This window comes from Setaria viridis, chromosome 5, assembly GCF_005286985.2.
Source record: "Setaria viridis chromosome 5, Setaria_viridis_v4.0, whole genome shotgun sequence".
NCBI lineage: Eukaryota > Viridiplantae > Streptophyta > Magnoliopsida > Poales > Poaceae > Setaria > Setaria viridis.
The window spans coordinates 11396797-11414107 of NC_048267.2; the positions used below are offsets into that span (position 1 = coordinate 11396797).

At 50.4% G+C, this 17311-nt stretch overlaps 4 protein-coding genes across 4 annotated transcripts; 1 reads left to right on the forward strand and 3 right to left on the reverse strand.

Moving 5' to 3' along the window:
- Positions 1-1136: 1136 nt before the first annotated feature.
- Positions 1137-2487, reverse strand: LOC140222956 (uncharacterized). Its single transcript, XM_072294172.1, has one exon. The coding sequence runs from the start codon at positions 2093-2095 to the stop codon at positions 1523-1525; it is 573 nt and encodes a 190-aa protein (XP_072150273.1). The 5' UTR covers positions 2096-2487; the 3' UTR covers positions 1137-1522.
- Positions 2488-5133: 2646 nt separating this feature from the next.
- Positions 5134-6738, reverse strand: LOC117854416 (uncharacterized). The gene has a single exon (XM_034736600.2). It carries the CDS (start codon positions 6481-6483, stop codon positions 5593-5595), a length of 891 nt encoding a protein of 296 aa, XP_034592491.1. The 5' UTR covers positions 6484-6738; the 3' UTR covers positions 5134-5592.
- A 5858-nt stretch (positions 6739-12596) lies between these two features.
- LOC117855418 (heavy metal-associated isoprenylated plant protein 20) lies at positions 12597-13539 on the forward strand. Its single transcript, XM_034737771.2, has 2 exons — positions 12597-12857; positions 12983-13539. The coding sequence occupies exons 1-2, from the start codon at positions 12771-12773 to the stop codon at positions 13349-13351; spliced, it is 456 nt and encodes a 151-aa protein (XP_034593662.1). The 5' UTR covers positions 12597-12770; the 3' UTR covers positions 13352-13539.
- A 541-nt stretch (positions 13540-14080) lies between these two features.
- Positions 14081-16594, reverse strand: LOC117858798 (uncharacterized). Its single transcript, XM_034741930.2, has 6 exons — positions 16489-16594; positions 16267-16332; positions 15717-15806; positions 15556-15618; positions 15251-15445; positions 14081-14985 (listed from the first exon to the last, which is right to left on the reverse strand). The coding sequence occupies exons 1-6, from the start codon at positions 16513-16515 to the stop codon at positions 14842-14844; spliced, it is 585 nt and encodes a 194-aa protein (XP_034597821.1). The 5' UTR covers positions 16516-16594; the 3' UTR covers positions 14081-14841.
- Between the last annotated feature and the right edge of the window lie 717 nt (positions 16595-17311).

A 17311-nucleotide genomic window follows, 5' to 3' on the forward strand; every position in this document is an offset into this window, starting at 1 on the left:
GATGGATGGGATCAACAAGCCACGGCCAGCCAGCCATGGCGTGTGCAGGCTCAGGCGCAGCGGCAGCCGATGGATGGATCGGGCCTGCAACAGCAGCGGCAGGCCCTGGTACACGCAGCAGCGGCCTAAAGGCTGCTGCTGCAGCAAGAGCCAGGCCTGCCTGATCCTCCCTGCAGCTACCAGCTAGGCGTCTGCCACAAAGAGCTACTCCGTGCACTGTGCCCGCCTGCCGCGCTGCGCTCCTGCGCGTCCTTTCTCGACAACCAACACGTCGCCTCGCCTGTCCGGTTGCTAGCTCTTCAGGGGCCTGTTCGCTTCAGCTTATTCAGCCGGCTTATCAGCCACCAAATAGTGTTTTCCTCTCACAACAAATCAGCCATTTCAGCCGGCTTATAAGCTGAAGCGAACAGACCCCAGGTTTTGGTCCTCTTCTCCCATTGAATCGAATCACAGCAGCCCGGGAGACGGGAGCCCTGGACGCCATACGGCCTGGTCGGTCCATACACATCACCCAGCGAGACTGCGTGGGCCCATTTCTCTCTCACACACCGCTCGGGACGTCCGTGCCCGTGCACCTCCCCACCGGCCACCGCCGCACGTCGGGCCGTGGAAGACGCGTGCCGCGGCACGTCCGTATGTACGTGCGGCAACCGTGGGGAACGGACACGCGCACGAACAGGCGCCCCCCCCCCCCCCCCCCCCCCCCCCTCCCCCCGAATCGATCCGTCAGTCCGTACGGCGCGAGACGTGGTCTGGGACCGGCAAGCCTTGGAGCCCCACATCCCCGTCCTGCCGCAGGGCGGGGCCGGGGCACGGCCGCACGGCGCGACGCCGATTGACGCCGACGGGCTAGACCCTGCGCGTACGACGCCGGACGGACCCATGCCCGCGCGTATCTCGGCCGTGTTAGCGTCTGCCTTGGAGCCCTGAACCTTCGCTTCGTTTTGGTTCATCAGGTTACTGGAACAGGATGTGTTCGTGCTAATGTCAGTGCCACACAGTCAATTTTTCTTTCCGGTGATTCGGAGGTCATAAAAACCGATTAGGTGGCAGCAGTAGCAGTTGATCGACACGGCTACCCGCAGATGACAGATTGGACACGGGCTGGTCTCGTCCGCCTGGGATTCCGGCGATCGAGGACAGAAAGGTAACAGGGTGTGAACAAGTTTGAAAACAACGGAGAACCAAACCAACCAGAGACAAGAACAGGCCATCATCTCTACCACTACCAGCTAGCATTACCACCGATCGCTACCGATCTCTGCAACCCATGACCGCACGAGAGACCGAGACCTGACCTGACCTGACGCGTCGACGCCACACGGCGCCGAGGGAGGAAGTACGACTGGGCCGAAAGCGACGGAGCGAGCCGCGCCAAAACGAACCACCCGGCCCCGGTTCCCACTGTACAAGCGTCCAAAAAAGGGTAAAGCCACACAGGCCAGCGGAGCCCCCTGGCTCCCTGCTACGCACGCCTACGGCTACTTGCTCTGTGCTGCTGCTGCTGCTAGGCCTAGGCTGATTACAGGACGCCCTCCAGCAGGGGCCCGCCGCAGGTCAGCAGCCGCGCCAACCACTCCTCGTCGGCCTCGCCACCGCCGGACCCCATCATCTCCACGTCCGCGTCCTTCCGCCGCGTCCCGTCGGCGGCGTCCACGTCCACGTCCATGTCGGCGGAGCCCGCTGAGCTGTGGAGATGGAGAGGGAGCGGGTGCGGTTCGTGCTCGGGCCACGGCCACGGCACGGGCGGCGGGGGCGGCGCGCCGGCGCGGGTGTCGACGGAGGCCATGACGGTGGACGCCGCGGCGGAGAAGGACGGGCCGCAGCTCTCCTCGTTGCCGTTGATGGTCACGAACCCGGCGGGGCCCGGCGCGGGGGAGATCTCCGCCTCCAGCCACCGCATCACCTCCGCCACCGCCTCCTCCGCGATGCCCTCGTACCGCGCCCCGTCGTCGTCGTCATCCCCCAGCAGCATGTCCTTCTCGCACACGCCCTCCTCCGCCGCCGCCGCCTCCTCCTTGCCACCGACGCCCACGCCGCGCTTCCGCTTCCGCGCGCCGGCCTCCTCCGCCTCCTGGACCTCCTCCTCCCCCATCACGAACGAGACTGGAACCGCTGGGCACTGGAAACTGGAGACGGATGGAGAGGTAGCGGTTGGTTGTGGTCGGCGCGGCTTGCTGGGCACACCACACGGACACGGTTTCGGGGAGCCCACGACCGGGGGCGGCGGGGGGTGGGCTTTATAAGCCGGGGTCCGCGACGAGGCTGCGCGGCGCGCCCCGTGCCGTCGGATCCGCGCGCCCGCGACGTGGGTGGGAAACGGACGCTCCCCCTTGGCCCGCCCATCCCCTCCCTGACCTGTCCGCTAGCGGCTACTAGCGCTTTGGCGCTTTGGGAACCCGCGCCGCGCCTCTTTCCTCGGCTTTGGACGCGTCCGCCCGCTCGCCGGGGTGATGACGACCGACGAGAAGGGAAAGTCTTGACCGGCCACATCACCGTGACTTGTCCATGGCCTCTCCGTGTCATGTACTCCTACTAATGTGTGTGGTTGGTGCGTGCCAGTTGGGCCGGCGCGGCGCGGCGCGGCGCCTGGCGTCCTGCCGAAAACGAACGATACGAGCCGTGGCGTCCTGCGCCGGGCTGCGGGGCAGGTGGGCAAAGTAATTGCGGGTTCGGCGGGGCCGCACCTCGCGGCAAGCCGGCAAGAAACGCACCGCCCGTTCGTCACTCACCGCTCACCGGCCGGCCAGACCTTCCTTCTTCGGTTCACAGACGGAGCGCTAGCACTAGCAGCGTTGCCAATGCAAGCACATTGGGCCGATGGCGCGACAGCTAGCTTTGCGGCAGGTCGGTCCATCCAGTCCATCCAGGCAAGCATTGCCTGCAGTAGCAGCGCTGCTAGCTTTTCTTTTAACCGGAAGAAGCGGGGCTGCGAGACAAGAACGGAAGGGCGGTGATGTCGCCGCCCAACCACCGAGTCGTCGCCCACTTCCGGCGAGGTCACCACGTGACCGCGCGCGGTGGCAGAGCTCGCTGATCCGGGAAACCGGCGGCCAAGCTGCAACAACTGCCGCGGCGGGCATAAAGCTTTGAAGTTTGAACTCGCGTGCACAACTTGGTTCGCTCTGGCGTGGCACGCGCAAGTGGACACTCGAGACCTGTGGCTGTAGGAGAGACGTACGGTTGAGAAGCTTCCTAGTAGGAAGATCAATGATAAGTACGCACGGTACATGTCATTGACTCGAGGTCGTGTCGACGTGACGCGGCAGGTTGTGCCTGCGTCATGTCGTGTTACGCTCGGTCGGTCACCTGACCTGCCCTTGCTCGTACGCGGATCCCGCGGATTATGCGTCCTGATGAAGTGATGATCGCGAGAGTCAAAATAGAGAGCCGAGTATCCTAACCAGCTAGACTGCAACAGGATGTGCAGCTGCATACAGGGGAATCTGATTCAATCACCTGGAGGTGGACTAGCGACGGACGATACTCCACAATATCAGCTTATCGCGCACAATTCATTGGATCCTACCGCCAACTCAAACCTCCTCTCGTTTGGCAGGCCCGAGCAGAAAATAAGTGCAAGCTCTTCACTTGGATCCTAATCCAAAACAAAATCCTAACATCGGACAACCTGGCAATGCGCGGCTGGCCACATCATAGCTCTTGTGCGCTATGCAATGGCCCTCTGGAAACAGGCCAACATCTTTGCTTGCTCTGCCCTTTCTCCCAGGCAGTATGCAACCAAGTTTCCACTTGGGAAAACTTCCCGCTCTCCCAAACAACCTGCCCGACAATTACGACAGCATGTGTGAGTTGTGGGAAGCGATGGCAATGAGGGTGCCGAAGGACCAGAGGCGAGCTTTTAATGAAATGGCTTTTTACATCATGTGGATCTTGTGGAAAGAGAGAAACCGAGGTATTTTGGACAACGTACACTCGACTGCCATGCAGGTGGCCGAAAGGACCAGAGAGTGCATAGAGCAATTCAAGCATGCCTTCAGTTCAATCCCGGGGTGAATTTGTTCTTGGCGCATCCGTGTGTGTATTGCCACTTTTTGGGCAGAAGGTCCGCTGTGATTTGTAAATAAGTACTCTCTTTCGCTCTTAATTGAAAGGCAGAGCTCTGCTACGTTCATTAAAAAAAAAGTCAAAATAGAGAAAGAAAGCCGAGTAGATGGGCCTTGGCCTGGGAGAACGGGAATCGGGCCATTTCACTCCAAGGCCGCGGCCTGGAACCCCGGCCCACTTCCCTTCCAGGCCAGCCTGGGAGAACGGCCCATTTCCTCCCTACTCTCTCAATGGGCTGTCAAAAATAAAAATAGGAATTTGGACCAAAGCCCAGTTGCCACTATCATGGTCCTCATGAATGCTCCCAACTTAAAGAATCACCAGCTAAAAAATTTAGCCACTCTCAGTCAGCTACAGCATCCAGCTAATCCGTGAAGCGGACTTTTCACTGGCAAACAAGCAGAGCATCACAAGTCGCGACCCGGTGCAGCCGTGCAGTCCCTGTCCAGGGATGGCGACCATTCTACGCATCTCGACCTACTCCCATAGTCCCATCTCTCAAAACGCAACGTGGTTAGCACAAGACCTGGCATGTCATTAGCTCTGGTGCAGGGACGACGCAGTAGTCTAGTAAGCTGCCTTTCCCTTTTGTCACTTGGGCGTGCTGGGGAAAGACGACGCAGCCCGCTTTAATGATTGTGTTGACCTTTAGTTAAGGGCTCGCCGATCCCGATTAACAAAACTCACCTTCACTAATCGCAGTGGGCCTTAACAGTTAACCCTACTGGCCTCTTTTTTAAAATAAAAGAAAGAAAGAAAGAAAAGACAATTACATGAGCAAGCGGTGTATCTAGAACTACCACTACAGTTCATGTGTCTCCCTCCCCACAGGTCAGGTCACGTCATGCAACGCACAGGATTGAACTCTTCTGCTCCAAGTTGCAGCTCCACCTCACTGTCCATCACATGACAAAGCAACCCCACGATTTGATGTCTTTATCTTTTTTTTACGCATAATTTTAGTCAAACACCGGCGAGATCAGGCTCACCGACACTTCCCAATTCCCTACTGACCGCATATATGCTCTTGCTTTGCTCACTGCTCATTACATTACGGCAAAAAAATTGAAAATTCAGAACAAAGCTTGTTCACTTCATCTGCAGATTTGAATAAACACGCAAAAATGGGGAGAGTACAGTACTAGTACAACTACTTTTGCATCTCACTACCAATTATACATTCGGATAATTTGGATTACATAGTTAAAAGTAACAGATCACCAAATTTTACTTGCACTACCAACAGGAAAATGGAGATGAAAAAGGAAAAAATACTTTAAAAAAATGAACAAATCGTTCAAGCCTCACACTGCAGAATGGATAACCTCCTTTCACTTCACCACATCCACTTCCTCCCCTCCCCCGCCAAATTTGGTAAAATTCAAACACAAAATTTACAGCGACCGGCGTTTGATTCTGCTTCGGTTTCCTACTGGAGAAACTTCAGTCGACGTGAAAAAAGTAAAGCCACTTTTTTTACCCGAAAACTTTTGCAATGCGGCCCCTAGGAGGACGACGATGTGACTAGAAGGTCCACTTCCAGATCTTGACTCGGATCCTGACCTGGCACACGCGCGCGACGGTGGCCGCCGGCGCGGGCGGCGCCGGCGTGTCGTCGGCGGCCACCGGCTCAGGCGCGTCAGCCGCGGCCGCTGTCGCAGGTGCTTTAGCCGCGGCCGCCGGCGCAGGCGCTTTAGCCGCGGCCTTCGCTAGCTTCTTCTTCTTCGCCAGCGGAGGCGGCGCGGGCGCGGTCACCTTGATGCCCTCGCAGTGCACCTGGATGCCAATCTTCTTGGTCTTGAGCCCGCCCACCTTGACGCCGGCCTTCGTCTCCAGGTCGAGGGTGATGGGGAACTCGCCGGACTTCTTGATGTCGGAGCTGGCAGTGGGGTCGATCGCGAGCGCGGAGGCGGATACGGTGGCCTTGATGACGGTGATGTTGCCGGCCTCGTGCGCGAACCCGGGCACGGAGGCCTCCCCGAGCGGGACGGCGTTGGCGGCGGTGGCGGCCGTGACGGTGAAGTCGTCGTAGAAGTAGACGAGCTTCTTGTTGGGGTTCTTGGCGGTGAGCGTGACGTCGATGGCGTCGGTGAGCGCGGGCGCCGTGGCGGAGGAGGAGAGGCTCAGCTTGGTGACGTGCGCCACGGAGAGCGTGAAGGCCGGGCGGTGCGGGCGGTAGAGGAGGTAGAAGGCACCACCCACCACGGCGGCGATGAAGGCGAGGAGGAGGATGACGAGGACCGTCCAGAAGAAGCAGCAGCAGCAGCTGAACGGGCAGGAGCGGCCGCCGCGGCGGCGCTTGGCGCCCCCCTGCTGTGGGCGGTAGATTGGCCGCTGGTACATCTTGGGCGGCCCGCCGGTGCCGTTTCCGGAGGCGGCCGGGGGCTGCGGGGTGGGCTTGCCGTTGGAAGACATTGCCGCCGCCGCTCAGCAAAGCCGCAGGGGGAGGGACGAGCTGCGGTTCTTGGTGTCACTGCGACTCCGTGAGCTCGGGGGTGAGGTGTAATGGAGGAGAGAGAGATCTATAGGCGGGAGGGAAGACGAGGAGGTGGAGAAGGTGAGGGAAAAGGGACAGGGCACCTCACGGATGGTTCGACCTCACCAAATCATTTGTTGCTGGCTTGCTGTTGCTGCCGCTTTTCCTTGTCCTTCTCGTTCTTCGCTCACCTCCTCTGATTGGTAGCAGGTATTTTTCCCGGGAATTTATCTGCTCGGAGCGTTGCTAGACTTGGAGTATTTTGCGGCGTTAATCGCTGTACTACTGGCATTGTATTCTACTACTGCAGTAGCATCAAGTTTGGTTGGGCGAGTCAACTCAGCGCTGATGCGTTGCCTGCTTGCTGCCTTGCCAAGTGTCGGGTAAAATATCATCAGAATGAAATACAGTTTGGTGAAACTGAAACGTCGTCGGAAGAAAATGGTTTGGTAAAACTTGCCTTCTAAAAATTGTGTGGTAAAATAAGAGGTCAGTGCGAAGCCAGAACAGCTATGCTAAATGTTACTAGTACCAAGCAAGGACATCCGTTTGGTTTGCCAAATTTTTGGTGGCTGAATTATATGACACTACAATTGGCAAGAGGCCAAATTTGTTGTTGTTGGTGGTGCTTTGAAAGAACATTAGGCTATAGTAGTACCTCTTGATGCCACTCGAGTTTCTTCTTCAAGATCAAAACCGTCGAAGTGGTGTCACTTTTGTTTTGTCAGTTCAGAGAGCTTGGTAACAAGAGGGGGCAACTGATTTCGGCTTAAGCTTTCACGGAATGAGACATGGCACCAATGCTTGCTGCTGAAGCAAACACTACCAGCACCAAAGTGTATCTTGCCCTCCAAAACTCACTGAATAGAGATGAAACAAAAAAAAAAGAACTAACCGTCCCTGTGTCTCAGTTTGACCTACAGGGCGCAGAGCCTAATAGAGCTCCATGTGGGGCTAAACCAACAGTCCCCGTTCGTTGATCAAGTGGGAGGAATCAAACAGTATTTGCCACGTGATTTGTGCCTAAGAAGAAATTCTTTGGATCAGCCGGTTCCCAATTAACAAATATTAAGTCCACGGATGCATTCCCAATTTGGTCAACTATGGATACGAGCAGCTAGACTTTAGCAGGGTCATATCGAATGCTAATTAGGAGGATTAAATATGAGCTAATTATAAAACTAATTGCACGGATGAAGTCTAATTCGCGAGACGAATATATTAAGGCTAATTAATCTATCATTAGCACATGGTTACTGTAGCGAATTAGACTCCATCTGTGCAATTAGTTTTGTAATTAAACTATGTTTAATACTCCTAATTTATATCAAACATCCGATATGACAGGTGCTAAAGTTTAGTAGGGGTATCCCTAATTAGCACGAGCATCTCTCAGCCTGCTCCAAATTTGAGGCCATAAATGGTCACTAATCTTTTCTAGTTACAAGCTTTCTCATCAGGCATTCAGGTATGCATTTTTCCTTTTGAAAATCAGCATGGTAGCCCGCGTACACACATGCAGTAGTGTCGAGGTAGGGGCAGTTGAGCCGTATCTGGAATTGATGGAAGCAGCAGCTAATCTCGTGCTCCTGCCTCCCATCTCATGAATTCAATGAACACATCAAGTACGTACAAACTCATGCGTACCGGCAATCCGTGGGCATTGGGCGACAACCACCACGCAAAAGCCTTGGGCATCGATCTGTCATGCGCTCTGGCCCACTCGCCAGCAGCACGTTCGCTCGACACTTGTATCACATGAGAGCATCCCCCTGCACGCTTCACAGGCTGCGTACGTGGTGGGGAGCCGAGGATGCATGTCTCGTTTCTCAACTGTTTTTGTTTACGACACAGAGAATCTGCCATTAGCACTAAAACTAAAAATGTTTGGTACGGGCAACAATATGTTTATGTTGTTAGTTATGGTGTCCAGTTTTAGGGCGATGATTAAGCTGAGCATTACGTGCATCCAAACTTCTGTAGTGTTGTAGATGTAGACTACAATGTGCTGTGTGTGTGTGTGTCCACGTCATAATCCAACCAGCGGCAATCACCGTCGCACTAACTACCGGGGCGAAAGCGATCATGCAGTGCAGGGGAAGAACCCTGCTTGCTTTGCTTAATTTTGTTGCCTCCATTGCCATATATACGCTGGCTCTCGTCTGCGTTGTGCCTGTTAATGCTCGTGTGTTAGCTGGGGTTTTCTTGCTGGTGCGACGTCCCCTGCAGTCCAGCTGTGGCGTGGCTGCCCGCACCTGAAACTGGGCCACGCCTAGCCCAAAAGTAACGCCAAGAGGCACTCTTGGTTTGGTTGCTTGCGATCGACCTCCACTGGCAGCTAAATTAGAGTGCATTTTGCTGCCTTTTGCTCAACCAATTGGCAACAGATGCTGTAATTAAGAAACAATTGGCAACAAATGTTGTATGCGAAACAGAGAAAAATAATGACCAACAGGCAGTGCAAACTTCTTATTTAGCTCATGAACTGCACCGACTACTAATCGGACGTCGGGATCAGGCGCGGGCCAGGCAAGATAATTTAGATCTGAATATTAGCACCAAGATGATTCCAAATCAAAAAAGTTTGAACTACAAAATTGTAGATTTTTATATAAAGTTTATCTCATCAAAGTTCATATGAATTAGTTGTAATTTTTTAATATATGATGTTCAAAGAAGGGAAATTCCGCCAATTGAGCCGGCCACCTCTAAGCGTTTCAAACGGCGGTATGTGTATAGATTTGCAATTTTTTTATTTGGACATATATTTTTGCAAAATGCTAAAAAATAAAAAAATAAAAATAATAAAAAATGTTGAGGATAAAAAGAGCACAGCAGTAAGGCCCGTGAGCACAACCAGACCCAAGTGTTAAGGCCCAGAAGCAAGGCCCATGAGCTCAACACTGATCATGGAAGTCCAATCCGAGTTGGATGGAAGGGGGAAATCAGACGGCAATGAAAGTCCCGAAACGTGCGTGCCGCGAGGCTCCGCCCGAACCCACGCCGTTGTTCGTGCGCGCGCGCAAGGGAGAAGAGGCACGGCCGGGCGAGCGAGTTGTGATGGCGGCGATGCGACCGGTGTTGGCGATGCTCGGCCGCCGGTGCGGCTTCTCTGGAACCTCGGCAGCCTCGATCCACCAAGCTCTCCTCTCCGCGGCGCCGAGGACGCCTCCTCTGCCGTCGCTCCGCCCCGCATCGACAAGAACGCCGCCGCCGCCGCAGTCCTTCCGCTCATCAGATACTTGACATGTGTTGGCTTAATTTTGGGTTCACCTGCTTGTTACATACTTGGTCTAGACTTCAAACTTATATTAATCAGAGTGCTTGCTCCAGAGCTATAGGCGTTTCTCAACTGGGGGTTGGGTGCCAGCAGACAAAGCTGAGAATTGGTGGCAACGGTGAGTGCACAAGAATATGATGCAACACTATTGGATGTTCCATTTTGCAGAATCACTATTTCGAATTTAGTTTTTCACCGCTTATGCAATCAATATGTTTTAACTCTTGATGGTTGATAGATTTCAACTCCACCTTTGCTGTTTTGAATAATGTTCGTATTATTATAACTCAAACTAAACGAAAAATCTTAGTACATACTTTTATTCCATTTTCAATAATACCTTTAAACTTGCATATAAAATGAGTACATCCAAAAAAGAGTGCAAACAACCCCGTACATTAGGCAGCGTAATTGGAGCGACCGAGCCGGATCCTCAAAAAATAGGGGCCCCAACATTTGATGAGACACATGATGATGCATCTATTGCTTCACAGTCAGAAGAGGAATCATTTAGGCTCAAGTATTTTTTACCTGTTGTTGATCGAGCAATTGCTTCACCAACTAGGAGGTTTGAGCAATACCAGAGGTATGGAAAGACTTTTGATTTTTTTTGTTCACTTCACGTAAATTGTGCTCCTTAGATGATAAGAGTTTGTTATCTTTTTGTGCTTGTCTCGAGGAAGCACTTAAGAGTGGTGAACATTCTGATATTGATGGCAAAGAATTACTTGTGGAGTTAATGTTCCACCAAGATTTCATCCCTAAGGAAGACATGAGCCCTCTTGATATTCTGAAGTTTGTGAAACGGATGGGCTATTTCCCAAATATCCTTATTGCATACAAAATTTTGTTAACTATTCATGTAACTGTTGCATCTGCGGAGCGGAGCTTTTCAAAATTGAAGTTATTAAAGTCCTAAATGCGTAGTACAATGACACAAGAAAGACTCAATGGGTTGGCAATAATTGCACTTCAAAATGATGTTTTGGAGAAGATTAAATATGAAGATATAATTGAAGATTTCATTTCAAAGATGCTTTTTACTAGAGGTTAAGAAGATATTGGTATGTAATATTCGTCCTTTAATCCTATACCTAATTTCATATTGCAGTTCTTTGTATGCAAAAAAGCATATATTTGTTACTCATACTGGAATCAAAATATATCTCGATTATTTGTATTTCACTAGGCTCATTTCTTAGTTTGCTTGAGGGCCTCAAAATCTCCGGTACGGCTTTATGTATCGAACTTTTAATTTCTTTAAAAAATGCAACTTGATGAAGTAGATTTCTACCCCTTCACCGTGATTTCTCATTGATTAATTTGACCAACTTTACTACTTGATACAGTACTGATTTTAATAAGGCAGTAAATTATGTCACTGCAGCAAATTATGCCATTGCGGGGGCTGTAAGCTATGCCATTGCGAGTCATAATGTGCTGTGTAAAGGGTCGAAAATTAACTAGGTGAAATTAATTAACACTCATCATAATTCAATGTTTCTCCTTTTGGCAGGCCTAGAGGCGTGAAGACTGTTTTAGAGGCAGATCACTATCTATTAGCACTGGTACTATTTGGTTTGACGATATCATCAGGCTACGTGATGACAGAGCTTTGGCGCCTCAAGCACATGCCATTTAGCGGCCCCCCGGCCCCGCGTTCCGGATGTGGGCTACGGCGATTATGAGGACGGTGGCGAAGGCGATGACTAGATCCTCTTTACTTACCTAGATAGCATATCTATTTGTGTAACAGTAGTATTTATCTGGTTATCTATCACTCTGTAACTGTTATGAACATCTAAAGGCATACGGAGCAGTCAAAATTCTGGAAGTGTTCATGCGGATGATGCTCCTCTTGTAGCAAACCGTTTCTGTGACACTTGCGCTTACAGTTACAGGCTTACAGCTCTAGCCTGCCTCTAGGGACAAGCATTTCATTGGCATTTGCTTTGGGGAAATGCTTAGACGTTTGCCTTGTGATCATACTGTTGGCGAGGGCGTGATGCACATCACATACACACCAGTGCCAGCATCCTGGACCATTTCTCCGGTCTATGCAGCATCACATCACGGAGACGAAGGCCCATGGTTGGAGTTGGATTGGAACGCTAGCAAGCCGGAGAAAACTTAGCAGACAAGTAGCTTCAGAGACATGGCAGCCAGCCTCACTTTTTGTTAGGTTCTGCGAGAAAGCAGCTCGCTGCTCATTCAGCTGAATAAAACGCCGTCGCGAATATGCAAAGCGGCCAATGTAGATATACGAGAATAAAATAAAGCGGGGCGCATACATTGTTGCCAAGTAGAATCTTGCAATGTGCACGCCTGAAAACGAAGAGCAAGGTAATCACTGTACCAGTAAAGCAGTTCTCACCGGGAGACCTGGCGGCCTAGGCGTGACACCAGACCAGATCGAAGCTAGCAATCGACAACCTGCAGGAGTGGATTAGGATTGGGATCATCAGGATAAGCAACCAGGTACATGTTTCAGAATGATCAATGGCGGAAAGCAATTCCCAGAGGTGGTGTGACTGTTTTCTTCTGAATTTATCGCCACTGAGATTGCAAAGCTGGAACGCCGAACGCCACACATGCTGCTGTTACTGTCAAAGAAAGGAAGTTGGCGCATGGTTGCAGCCTCCTATCATATGGTTCTCTAGAACATCCACAGCAAGTCTAGCTAAAGTTCAGGAGAATATTTCGTAAAGTGGCATTCTGTTGACGATTGTGCTATAAAGTTGCACCAACAATTATCTTCATTTCCATCCCTTTTGGCTTCTTCTCTGCAACTACATATAAAATATACCATCCTCCCCTCGCCTTCCGCTTCAGTCCTGAGCTTCTACTTCACCCCTGGTCGAGCACAAGTACACCACAAAACTTGACGAGAAGCCTTGCTAGTTGTACGTTCATAGCCACGACGCACACTAGCTCGGCATACACACCATGGGCATCCTGAACCACCTCTCCCATCTCTGCAGCTTCACGGACACGAAGGAGGCCCTCAAGCTCCGGAAGAAGCGCCCGCTGAATGTGAGATATGATTCAATTCGTGTTTGTGTTTCGATCGAGATTTAAATTTGCAGTGTTTGTTTTTGCAGATCAATTAACGAGACTTCGTCTGATGAACTTGTTCCAATTTTGATTTGCTGCGGCAGACGGTGCACATCAAGGTGAAGATGGACTGCGAGGGGTGCGTGCGGCGGGTGAGGAGCGCGGTGAAGTCGATGCGCGGGGTGACGAGCGTGTCGGTGATCCCGAAGCAGAGCAAGTGCACGGTGACGGGGTACGTGGAGCCGGCCAACGTGCTGGCGCGGGTGCGGGGCACCGGCAAGAACGCCGAGATGTGGCCCTACACGCCCTACACCCTCACCTCCTACCCCTACGTCGGCGGCGTCTACGACAAGAAGGCCCCCGCCGGCTTCGTCCGCAGCGCGCCGCAGGCCATGGCCGACCCCGCCGGGCCCGAGATCAGGTACATGACCATGTTCAGCGACGACAACGCCAACGCATGCGCCGTCATGTGACCGATCATGCGCCGGCGAGGCCATCATGGATGCATGCGCTCGTATGCCTTGTTGCATGCTAGCTAGTTCAGGGAGCAAAAGGGAAATTATATGTGCTACTACCAGTTTGCGAGCTGTTTATGTCTATGCATTTCAGAAGAAGAAACCATGGTGAATACAAGTATATCATCACTTCAAATATTTAATTACCATGGACTGTAAATTTAGAGTTTTCAATGATGTGAAGCGAAGCAGTGTGCAGATGGTTTCGCAAAATCAGTGCAATCATGTTGCCCCGGTTGACCGTACTCTAAGGAAGAGCATACGTACTCTGTTTCTGACGGACGCTACAAGCTTCATTAATGTATGTACAAGCACGTTTGTACACTGCTTTCCGTTTGTAAAACATAATAAAAACTAAAATACTGTTAAGCTAATTTTGGAGACAAATCTGCTCACACTAATATTTAAAATTTTTAACACAACACGGTGGAAAGATATGGAGGCCAAAAGTTCGAAAGTTGGACTAGGCTGAAACATCATCTTTTATTTTGCGAGTGTCTAATAAACTGGAAGGTATGCACTTATATATTTCAAAGAAAGTACGGGTAATAATGTAATATGGCCTATAAAAGGCCCATAGTAGCCCACCAGCTAACCTATCGAGCCCAACCTGACCTGTTGTTTTGCACGCGGCATGCGAATTACAGGCTACTGCATCTACGCTGGGGAAAAAAAAACGGAAAAAAACGTTGGGACTGGATGTAACTGACACGGCTTCTCTGTGCCTGCATTTGCATCAACACATTGTGTTTCTGAATATTGGTTTAGGGCGTATGCATTCTTCGATGGGCCAACGTCGTGATAGTAAGAATAAACAGCCATACCAAGAACTGGACGCTGTGTCGGTAGCTGCAGCTGGCTTTACCAGGCAAGCTCACCAGACTACTCTCGGTGGCCAAATGCCCAAATGGAAGTCGCCGCTGCCGGGTCGCGACCCTAACCGTCGAATCCGCGTAATCCACCAGGACCATCCGCTAGCATGGGCGGACCACTGAATCGAACCTGTACTACTAAGATCGAGCTCCTGTTCACTGGATTGAGCTTCTCCTTGCTTGATTGTGAGCTTCTGCTCTTCACCTCAGCCATGGCTGCTACCAGGCGAGTCTAGCTGAGCAAGACTCAGACGACTGACAAACTGGAGGGAAAGCATTGCCTGTTGTCTGTTGACTTGTTGAGCACAGGGCAACAGTAACAGTGCAGCAAAACGGATACAAGCACAGGGCAACAGTAACAGTGCAATAGCATGGCAAAACGGATACAACTCGCAAACCAGCACAGGTACAGCAAAAAAGCTCTCAAGAGGCCAGGCACAGGTAGCAGCACAGCAAAAACTCTCAAGAGGACATACCAGCGCATGCAGAATATGCCACCAAACAATAGACGTGCAGAAATATACAGCCAAACCATCAAGATGAGAACTTCCAAACTTAGTGTACAGCTACAAGTTTCTACTGTGCAAACATAACGCATATAGACACACTGAGATATACCTTGACAGTAGCAGAAGTTTGAGCTGTAGCAGCTTCCTCCAGTATATCATCCACTGCAGGATTCTTGAGAACGACAGCATCGCCACAGGCAGAGCAACAAAGCTGCAAACAATGCAAGTATTTCAGCAGGGCCTCCTATAAAAGGAACAATTAACAACAGCTTTGCTATATAGCTATATCTACCGCAAATAACTTTTGGTTCCACATTCGACAAACGAGAGTCGATGCGGAGGAATTCTTTCTTAATTCTCTTAAACTCAGCATCTGAACTTTTCATGAATTCTTTTGATGTAGAGATATACCCCAACATCATAATAGTCCCTCCCCCCAAAATATCCACAAGTAAAATAGCAACCCTGCTGTTCACCTCGAGCCCTGACTCCACTCTTAAGAGTCTTGATGTCAGAGTTTGTTGGTTAAACACTTCAAGCCTTGTCTCCACTCTTGTGAGTCTTGATGCCAGACTTTGTTGGTTAAGCATCTCAAGCCCTGATTTCACTCTTGTGAGTCTTGATATCAGACTTTGTTGGTTAAACTCACCAAGAGTTAACGGCTTTGAAATCTGCTAGAGATAGGAAACGGTATTGCTTAAGTATTGCCAAATGATCGCAGTCAATCCGAGCCAGAGCTATCAGAAGCTAGACAAAAAGAAGAAAAAAATTGATTTACCACCTCTTCTGGCTTCAGAATAGTTTCCAATCTCTTAAAGAGTGCATCAGTGTTATCTTTGGATGCCTAAAAAGATGTGAAAACAAGTTATAAACTGCACAAGCAAGATCATAAATTTAAGATTCCAAACAAAGTGCTACATTTGTGGAAGGTTCCTTTAGTACCCTTGCCAAAGCTTCAGCAATTTTATATGGCGGCTGTTGTGTTGTCGTAGCAAGTTCCGCCAACAATGGTTGCAGACTTTCCATGGTGCACTAGTTTAAGCACACAGACAAAGATCAAACTTTAGAAGAACTTTACAAGCAGTGAACCACAGGTTCTGCATAGATTGAAGAAATTGGCGGTACAAAAGAATTAACAGCCCTGTTCAGTAGTTATGGCTGCAACTGCCAGCCAGCAGCATGTACAACAGCTGCGGCAGCTGATTTAGGCATTTAGCCCCGAGTTAGTGCAGCAGCTACTTGGTGGGGCTGCAGACGAATGGCTGGGCTGTACAGCCACATCCCCAGGCTGCTGCAATAAATTGGCGCTAAATGCCCAAATCGGCTGGCTCCAGCTGCTGTAAATGCCGCAGTGCTACATCACAGGTTCCAGATAGATTGAATAGCTAGGTAGTAAAAAAGACCATTGCAGTGGGTTGTTATTGTAAGCTCCTCAAGCAAAGCGAGTATAGACTAGTTCAAGTGCACAAATACAAATATGATAAGACTATACCTCTGGTGACTCCTTGACCAGTTTGACGATCTGTTCAGCCAACAGACCGGTCCTCTTCACAGCAGGCTAAAAAGAGAAATAAAATTAAATCAAGATAGATCAACAAACGAACTCAAAAACTCAAACGTCAGTGCGTACAACAAGCTTCAATTTAGTAAATCAAGATCCAGAAGCCTATAGAAATCAAGAAGCGTGAGCCTGTGAAATAAACGATGAACTTACATCATTAGGAATGGTACCCATCATCATTAGGAATGGTACCCATCATCCTGACGGGAACCTGCGCGTGAGGGGAAGCCTTGACCAGAGCTTGGAACGAATGAGGCTGTAGAGGCTTATTATAGGAAGAGGGGTCTGGCCCAGTGGAACGAATGGGAGGGAAAAATGTTCATGGAGGGGTGTGTGTGTGGGGGGGGGGTCCAAATATTTCTTTAACTGATCAAATAGGAGATAGCAAATTTTTTTAGCCTAACTGATCCAAACAAGGGAATATGAGAATTGATTGATAAATTCTTAGAATCGGCCACATGATACCTGTCAATTTCTCAACCAAAGATCATTTCTCAATCAGAAAACCAAAGCTTGTCTACTACTCCATCCGTTTCAAAATGCAAGTAGTTTTGAATTTTCTGTACAGATAGGTCCTACTATGCACCTAAATATAGAGTTATACCTAGATAAATAACATCTATAGCCTTGACCAGAGCTTGGAGACCCCTTGCAACTGTAGCAGCCACCGTGGGAGTTGGAGGTGTTGTCTAGGGTTTCACTACGACACTACCTGGAAGGCTTATTATAGGGAGAAGTTGTAGGGAGAAGTTGGGCCGAGTGGAACGAATGAGGCTGTAGAGGCTTATTATAGGGAGAGGGGTTTGGCCCAGTGGAACGAATGGGAGTGAAAAATGTTCATGGAGGGGTGTCTGTGGGGGGGGTCCAAATATTCTTTTAACTCATCAAATAGGAGATAGCTAATTTTTTTAGCCTAACTGATCCAAACAAGGGAACATGAGAATTGATTGATAAATTCTTGGAATCGGCCACATGA

Coding starts and splice junctions, on each gene's coding strand:
- LOC117855418 (XM_034737771.2), top strand. CDS start 12,771: ATGGGCATCCTGAACCACCTCTCCCATCTCTGCAGCTTCACGGACACG. Junction 12,858..12,982: donor GGAAGAAGCGCCCGCTGAAT/GTGAGATATGAT, acceptor TTGCTGCGGCAG/ACGGTGCACATCAAGGTGAA.
- LOC140222956 (XM_072294172.1), bottom strand. CDS start 2,095: ATGGGGGAGGAGGAGGTCCAGGAGGCGGAGGAGGCCGGCGCGCGGAAG.
- LOC117854416 (XM_034736600.2), bottom strand. CDS start 6,483: ATGTCTTCCAACGGCAAGCCCACCCCGCAGCCCCCGGCCGCCTCCGGA.
- LOC117858798 (XM_034741930.2), bottom strand. CDS start 16,515: ATGATGATGGGTACCATTCCTAATGAT. Junction 15,807..16,266: donor TGGTCAAGGAGTCACCAGAG/GTATAGTCTTAT, acceptor TGCTTAAACTAG/TGCACCATGGAAAGTCTGCA. Junction 15,619..15,716: donor TTGCTGAAGCTTTGGCAAGG/GTACTAAAGGAA, acceptor ACATCTTTTTAG/GCATCCAAAGATAACACTGA.